This window comes from Acipenser ruthenus, chromosome 3 (genome assembly GCF_902713425.1).
Source record: "Acipenser ruthenus chromosome 3, fAciRut3.2 maternal haplotype, whole genome shotgun sequence".
In the NCBI taxonomy this organism is placed as follows: domain Eukaryota; kingdom Metazoa; phylum Chordata; class Actinopteri; order Acipenseriformes; family Acipenseridae; genus Acipenser; species Acipenser ruthenus.
This window is the reverse complement of record NC_081191.1, coordinates 65,880,275-65,889,310: the sequence shown is the minus strand read 5'-3', so window position 1 is coordinate 65,889,310 and position 9,036 is coordinate 65,880,275. Positions and strand designations below refer to the sequence as shown.

At 36.0% G+C, this 9,036-nt stretch overlaps 1 protein-coding gene across 1 annotated transcript; it reads right to left on the bottom strand.

Annotated features, from left to right (window-relative positions):
* Positions 1 to 942: 942 nt before the first annotated feature.
* On the bottom strand, positions 943 to 8,513 carry LOC117394456 (insulin-like growth factor-binding protein 3). The gene is made up of 4 exons (XM_033992771.3): positions 8,027 to 8,513; positions 6,355 to 6,587; positions 4,326 to 4,445; positions 943 to 1,750 (listed from the first exon to the last, which is right to left on the bottom strand). The coding sequence occupies exons 1-4, from the start codon at positions 8,391 to 8,393 to the stop codon at positions 1,625 to 1,627; spliced, it is 846 nt and encodes a 281-aa protein (XP_033848662.1). The 5' UTR covers positions 8,394 to 8,513; the 3' UTR covers positions 943 to 1,624.
* Between the last annotated feature and the right edge of the window lie 523 nt (positions 8,514 to 9,036).

Below are 9,036 nucleotides of genomic sequence, written 5' to 3'. Positions count from 1 at the left end.
GCAATCATAACACAAAACTAACCTAAAAAGAAACATTTAATAGTTGATAAAGGGATGGTAACAAATGCACAACACCAAAGGATAATAATGTTACTAATCTAAACTAATTATGTGTTTTATTTCCTTTCCCTCCTTCAAAGTCCATGCCATATTGAACTAAGCAGAGAGCTTCATAAAATAGCAAAATCTGAACAGAAAATGGATGAAAAAATGAACAGGTTTCACCTTCCCAACTTTGATAGACATGGCTTCTATCGTGCAAAGTAGGTAAGCAAATTTAAAAGTCTGTATTCTTTAAAGTGACACATTTAATCTCAGACCATCCATATGAAGTATTCACTCTTATTATTTATTGAATGTATGTAGATACGTTCCTTGGGTAAAGCAGTAGACAATACAAGCTTGAACTTGAAAGTTGTTAAAATAAATATTCTCTTTAAATACCAATGCATTGACCAATGCGTCCTTGAATACCATACATTGTTATCTTATGTGAAATACCTCCTACATTTCCTGTGCACAGTGTAGGCAGGAAGAGTTTGTCGTGAAGGGTTCCCTTGGGGCAGCCAAGGAACAGCCTGAAGAATGTCAGGAGGCAGATGGATGGCAGTAAAAGAAAGGGTAGTGTCGGTAACCTGTACGTTGGGAATGTAGAACAGATATGCTGTGCATGTGTGTTTCCTCCAGCAGTGGGGAGATCTTAAGGATCACCGCTTGCATCCAGTTCAAGACTCTTGTACTAGCCTACAGATACCTTGACCAGACTGCACCCAGCTACCTCCAGACCCTGATCTCTCCCTACACCCCCACTCGACCTCTCCGCTCCGCTTGCACTAGAAGACTGGCTCTACCTCCTTTACGCTCCCCTGCCTCCAGAGCCCGCTCCTGCAGTAGCCCAACAGTTTCCTCCACTCCAAAAAAAAAAGTTCATGTTTACAATGGTGCATTTAAATAGTGTTTATTAAAAAAAAAACAAAAAAACAGAATGATCTTAAATACATACAATATTCTAACAGAATTTAATTTCCTTTCTTGAAGACAAAAATAGCTATGTGATTATTTTTTTTTGTTACTTTAACACAAAAGCTCTAACAAGAACACAATTCTTTATAATTATATAAAAAAATTACCCTTGAAGGCAAGATTCCCGTCAGACTTGTAAAAAAATTAGCTTAAAATTATTTATTTTTACAAGCTTAAAATATATATTTATATGTAATATAATATAATATAATATAAATCTTTACATTTAAAGACAGTCTTTAAGGATCAAATTGGTCACAGGCAGTTCTTTTAAAACAGTCAGTGGAAATTGCCCGATTCCTTTCTGAAGTGCCCTTTTTTCTCTTGGGAACAATAGTGCAGTTATGTTGTCTAGTATTATTGGGAATTCAAAGCTCCCTATACACAATATAGAAAGCTGGAAGAAATAAATGGCAGGGCCTAGCTGCAGTTTCCAGTCTTCAGAAACCTCTTGCATTCCCCACCAAAGCCAGGTGGCAGTATTCACAGCTCTCGCGTGGCAAGGCAGCCCTTGCAGGTAATACCAGCGTCTCCAAAGGTCTCAAATGGGTCAGTCTCACGCACACACTTAAGAGAGTCCTTAGGAGCTGCAAGTTCTCCTTCACTTGTTCTCCAAATTATAACAGTGTGCCTCCCCTTTTCCTTTTCCATCATAGCCAGGCAATGTGTGGCCATATTTGTCCACACACCAGCAGTAGCCTCTTTTTCTGCCTTTGGATGGACGGCACTGTGAACAAGATCATGAATTGAAAGTCATTATACCAGAAGCTAACGATTATGTAACAGGTGAGCAAACAACATTTAGAATGTAGACATGCTGAAAAAAATAGCAAAACATATTCGCGTACAGTATATAGTTGCGTCAGACATTGGGAGGGATATCAGTTTTGTTCTAACAAAGTTATTTATTATGGCATGTTAATTGGAAATGTCTTTCGTCAGGTTTAATGGCTTTCCATGAAATTGATGCTGTGTATTTTGACAGAGATCCTCACTGCTTTATACATATATAGTGAATTAGCTGGATGTATTCAAGATTGTGTATGAAGTGAATCTCTAAGTCATTGTAGTTAACAAATAGTTTTCATAAATCCTACTTGCCACGCAATTATATTGGCTATATAGGGCAGCAGTGTGGAGTAGTGGTTAGGGCTCTGGCCTCTTGACCAGAAGGTTGTGGGTTCAATCCCCAGTGGGGGACACTGCTGTTGTACCCTTGAGCAAGGTACTTTACCTAGAGTGCTCCAGTAAAAACCCAACTGTATAAATGGGTAATTGTATGTAAAAATAATGTGATATCTGTATAATGTGAAATAATGTATAATGTGATAACTTGCAACAATTGTAAGTCGCCCTGGATAAGGGCGTCTGCTATGAAATAAATAATAATAATAATAATAGTCTCAGATGTGCAGTTTTTCGAAGAAACATGATATTGCCAACATGTATTTTAATTTGAAAACATGACATCTGGTACTACACTAGGCATTTCCTGGGTCATTTCACCTCAGTTGTGTGTATGGGGTCAAGCATTTAAGGGAAACAGCTAGTTTGTTACTAACTGGTAAGGTGGGCCTGATTAATAATAACACAATTGGTAATTCTAAATTGGGGAGAAAAATGAGGTAAAAATCATTGGCAACGACTTTATATATATATATATATATATATATATATATATATATATATATATATATATATATATATATAAAACATTGTGAATTGATGTGGATGGCATGGACAATGTATGGGATTTATTTTGTCAGCTACACTCACTTTAACTTGTCTATGAATGAAGACATCTATACTAAGAAAAGTACAGCACTAGTTAATCGAAACAGTAAACTCGCTAGCTAAACCCGCTAGCCTCCTCTGGAGGAATCAGAAACAAACTACCATGAGGAACCCCAATGTTTGCCTAAATCATGTATGGAATGTACAATTAAAAGCAGGTGTCAAAATGAAGTATGTCCTGCTTACAAGGTACACGTTTTTGTGTTCAACTCTTTTACATCATTAACACAATTCTTTGCTAGACAAAGCAGATAGATTTAATGTATTTAAAAATATATATTATTTTCTGACTGATTGCCCTTTGCCATTAGACCTTGTCTAATCATATCTACAAAAATATGTACAGTATAAAAAGATAATTGGCCAATAGGAACAAACTTGCAAACGTGATCCTAAGTTCTGTACTAAGTTACGTTTTAGATAGGACAGTGCTATCTGGGCATCATCACCAGTTAGTCCCAAGCTGTCGTATCTTAATACCAATTGTAAATAGGTATGGAGTCTGTGCTGGAAGAGAGATGACTTTATCAGAGCCCTGTGTACTGTATATATATATTAAGCATCCAGTAGTAGTATCTTACATTGTTTCATTCAATAATACTAAAGTCATATTTGTGAATTATTAGATAAATATACTTCCTGCAAAATAAACAGGCACATTTTTACATTTTACAGTAAAATATTTTTAAGACGACATTAAGGCACCCTTTCAGCACTGGAAAAATGTTTTAATGTATCCATTACATGAAAAAAATTTTGATACCTGCAGTACTAAAAAGAAACTTAAAGAACAATTCAAAATTGTACTGTACTTTATATCCCAGTGTATTTAAAGTCAGGAAACATTCCAGTGGATGGAAGACTACATGTACTTGGAAAACAGCAATAGGTACATGTTAAGATGCTTAAAGTCATGTACTGTTTTGCAAACAAGGTAAATATAATACTGCATCACTAGTACAGGACTAAAGGCCTATGAGATCATTTACCTAAGGCAGAATAAATAACTGAGTAGCAAGGAAGAGATCTATGCTACCTGAGGAAACTGATTCCATTAAATAGCGGCATTTACATGTTTTTTTTTGGTTTATTTTTTTACACTCCACCTAAGCAGTACTTGTGTAAATGCATTTTACTCAAGTCTACAAACTTTTTGCAGTTTTAAATGCTTTGGATGTTTGCAGTGGGAATTTAAACTGTGCACAGCATGTGCTCATTGTGACCTGGTGCGTGGGCAAATTCCAACCCTGAAACATAAACATTTCAGTAGATTGGGAAAAGCAAGTATTGTTCTCAACCTCCCCTACTCAAGCGTTTGCATTGGTGGTTCATTACAGGAAAGAATCTGAGTCACACTACATTAAAATACCACATAACTAATAACTACTGGCTTCCTTAATGTTAAATAGCTGTAATGGGAAATAGGGATGTGTAAAGCTGAAGGAAAGAGTGTTTCATTAGCAAGAATAATGCCTGAATAATACCAATCTGTGTATATGTTTCCTTACCTGCTTTTTCTTGTAGAAGCCTTTTTTGTCACAGTTTGGAATGCGGACACCTCTTGGACTCAAGATGTTCAGAATCTTTAGGTTGTTTAATATGGATTCCATTTCTATGCGACATGGCCCCTGCAAAATACAATATTGACATTCATAAGTAAACCACTCTGACACTTACTTGTGAAGTTGTGAAGTGTTTTTTTTTTTGTTTTGTTTTTTAATAATGTCCTGGTCATTTAGCAAAACAAAAAAATTGATTAAAAAAATAAAGACTGATCAAGTGATCGAAAACATTGTTTATTTAAGAATGCACACCCACAGAATATATTAGAAAGATGAGTCATAACTCATTTAAAACATTTCCTCAGTCATTACTAGTTTATGCATGTATAGATTTATATAGCAGGGATTCATCCATATAAAATATCACATCACTTCCTGATTTTGTCTCAAGGAAAGTGGGTAATGCAGATAAATTGGTTCCCACAGCTGGCTCCAATCATCTTCCTACCATAATCATAAGTATACACACAAATGCCACCTACTGGACATATATTACATGTGCAGATGTGCTATAGCCACAGACACGAGTACAGCATCAGGCAATGCCTATAATGGATGTTGTTACGGGATTTGCTAATGATTTTAAGCCTACCACCTGAACATGGGTCAAATCAGAGCAATGTGAAGGAATTAAGATCCTTAACAAGTATCGCAGATTAGAAAGTGAAAATTAGACTGGGGGCATGGCCAAATCTGGTCAGCCAATTGGATATAGATTTCATTGACGCACCTGCATGAGTTAGATGGAAAGTGCTTCTGGCATACTTGACAGGGCTTGTGCTAGAGATCAAACCTGTGACAGGCCATTGCAGGAATTAACACAAGTGTTGTAGGTCATTCCAAAGGCCCGTCTCTGATCATTTCTGTACAGCAGTGATTTATTAAGTATTTTACACTAAAACCAAACATTTCCACCAGCGTAGTTTATTTAATCTATCAGTAAACTTGTTTTCTGTGCAACCCTTACATAAAAAAGTAATTTATAAATCCATGTAATTGGCTGCTGATACCTAAGAATCCCTATTGGGTGACACATTTGCTACAGTGTAAACCATCTTCTGCAGAGTTGTATCTTTCCTCTTCAAAACATGTGTGGATCTCAACCTTCCAGAGGAAGTCAACTCATGGAGAGGGTGAATGTGAAATTAGAGAAGGTTTAACAGGATGTGTTTTAAAATACACAACCAGGATATCACACATTAAGTACATGCATAAGCAACATGTTTAAAAACAAACCCCATTACAGCACTGAGTTGTTTTAGTTTCTTTCGATATTTCATTGGGAATGTCTCTGGTTCAATATTCTCAAAACCATATTCATGTGTAATCACTAGTTAATGAACTATACTTTCATACCAAATGTGATACATAAAGTTACTTATGTTGTCTATAACAGGAGATATGTTTTACTTACCCTGTGACAGTGTGCTATACCAAGGAAATGTAGCTAGAACCATTGCATTCTTTTGCATATAAGTTTTAGTAATGTCTTGTTTTATTATTATTTTACCCAGAATAGACAAATTAAGATTCCAGTGGGACCCTGCTTGACCCTGGGAGTCATCTGGATGGAACTTACCTAAGCACTGACTGCCAGCTTGTGTCCAAAAAGACTACCAGCTCCAAGACATCTAGAAACAGTAACATGCACTAGTACTGCTAAGCCCCCTTATATATTGTTGCTTACTGACTTGTATTAAATCATTGTAAATGTGTAACTGATGTCTATTGTGAGTTTTCTCTTCAATACCTCCAGTTTCCTTTCAAAATATACCAAAAGAATGCATAGCTACTTAGGACAGTATTATTTATCTATAAAAGTTTAATGGGCCAAAACCAAGAATTAGAAAGTTCTGATAATACACACACACACACACACATATATATATATATATATATATATATATATATATATATATATATATATATATATATATATATATATTCTTAATGAGAACAAACTAATTATACTTACATATTCTGTTTCTTGTTTGGATTCTGAAGAAAAGTTATGCGTGTCCATATGTATGATGGGTTCTGATGGATGTTCCACTTTCCATCTTTGGTTTTTTTTGGACAGATCTTTCCTGATTAAGTCTATTTTGGTGGGATGGGCAAGTATTTTTGATTCTGTCAACCTGTGTGTGCTGGGGATGCCTTGGAGGTCTGTGCTACTGGTATTCCTCTCTTCTGAATCACTGGCATTCCCTGTTGGGTAAACAACGGTAACACTGCTACTGCAATTTACCAGTAATGATGGACTAAATCTAGCCACAACTGTATTTAAATTGTATTTAAATATAACAAAGATATATCATAAAAACAAGCAAAATCACCATTTACAAATGCATTTCATAACACTAAAAAGTTTCAAAACTAAGAAAAGTTACACGTGTGTTTCAACATTTACATGTTGCAGTTATTATTTCCCACCAGCAGTTGTCAGCCTTTTCAAAGTAAAACCCCTGTCCTGACAAGAACCGGAAATCTATTAGCAAAGTCATCAATGCAAGAAATGTCAAAAATGTAAATCATTTATTTCGGTCTCAAACTTTTTCAACATTTTAATGATCACTCCTTTGGATATAATAGTTATGTTCATTTTACAATACGATGTATAATTTGTTTTTTCTTTGCAAAATATATTCACAAAAATAAATGTTAAAAGTATGGAGAATTTCATTTGTAGCCTGTATGCATCACTATAATTTATTGCATTAATATCCACAAGATGGCAAAGATACAGGTAGCATACTGTATAATGACAGGTCAATCTAGCCCGTTGGGGAGTAAGTTTGATAATAGTTACAGATTCTTAAAACGTTATTTTCACATAATTTCCATTTTTCATATAATGCCGTAAGCAGGCTAACGTGTTTGTGCTCTAGATCTAGAAACAGGAACGCAACTCTTGGGGTAATGCTATTAAATACGAGCGTCAGTTTAAAAATATCCTCAACTTCCATAAAAAGTAAAAGAGTAAAGAAATATGCTGAAATATCGTATCGGATATGGTATACAAACGCTACAGACATGTTATAAGGTTAACTGTAGTGTATGTTATTAAATACACATTGGAGAACATCAGTGCAAGAAACACGCGTAACTTGGATATTACTAACTATTTTATTTGTATTGAAATCCAAAAGTACAACATGGAAAGGTGGCAGTATGCTGTACTGTTAAATAAAGAACCAACAAACTAATACCTGTGTCTTAGTGCAAGGTGTACAACAGGAAGGAAATGCAGCGCACAGTATGCAGCATGGGGACAGTTACAATTACAGTTCAACAAATGAGAACCAAGAGCGTCAACTGCCCTCTGTCTTAATTTCTGTTTAACCAATTTAGCAATAACTAATGCCACAACCTTATATGCACTCACTGATTCAGAATGAAAAACATATATACCGGTATGTGTAGTTAGTTCCAATATGCATTACTTTATTAATTCAGAAAAAAAAAGTTTGAATAGCTTCCATTTGCATTAAGTACGCTTGTTTTACACGTTACAGTAAAAACATGTAAAATCCTGTGTTCTGGCACATGTATGCCAATCTAATACTGGGTTAAGGTTGGAAAAACTCCTATGAGTTTTGTTTTGTTTAAAATTAAAATAAGCAATACATTCATCATTGTATCCTTACCTGAACTGTGAGTCTCCATCAATATGTTACGGAGTTTATTTGACGTTTCGCTGGAGCATACCCCTCTGCCCTCCAGCAGAGCTTGCAGGATTTTTGTCTCACCCGGCTGGTGTTGACAAGTCAACCGGGAGCCGCACCTTTCTGTGTAAACCCCGCACGGCTTACCCTCTGTAAGTGCGCACGTCAAGCAACAACCACAACCTGGCTCCCGGACCTTCTCGGCACACTCTGTTGGCAGAGGCTTGCACTGTTCTAGCGCAAGGGCATCGCACGGTTCGCATCGGACCACCGGCCCCACAGCCTCCGCCAACCGGCTCAGCAGTGCCAGCACCGCCGCCAGACAGAACACACAAAGCCGAGACACCATGATGACAAACTGTGCTTTTGACTCTCAAAAGCAAGGCTGGGCTAGTTATCACAAAAAGCTCTTACAAGCATATACCGAAGACTTGACTTTCTCCATCTGTTCTTTCTTTTACTAGAACTTCACAATATATACAGCCAGAAAAAAAAGACTGAAAGACACACCCCTCAGCATGAATAATGTAAACGTAATTCACCGTGGAGTTAGGGATCATTTGCATCTTCCAATATTTTTTTAATCTGTACAAATGGGGAAAATCTGACATTATTATAAGAGGTTTATATGACTAGATGTACAAAATATGTGTGCCTTATTCCTATAAAATGTGCACCACGTGTGTTAGCATATTAAAATACGCACACATTCGGCATATAAATATGAAAGTGACATGTGTTGATCATGTAGTGAACTGTATGGCCACACCAGTAAACGGTCTTATGAATCCGTAACTAAATTCAGCGCTAAAGTTCATTAACAAAACGCGTTCTCTATTATGGGTTTGACACAACAAATAATTAAATTAAAGGATAAATCTCAGAACCCGGAACAATATTGCCGGAACAATATTAACTTCAAATAAAAAGTAATACTGGTAGGGCACTTAAGAATTACAAATTAGATACACATGATAAATAATGCTAAAAAT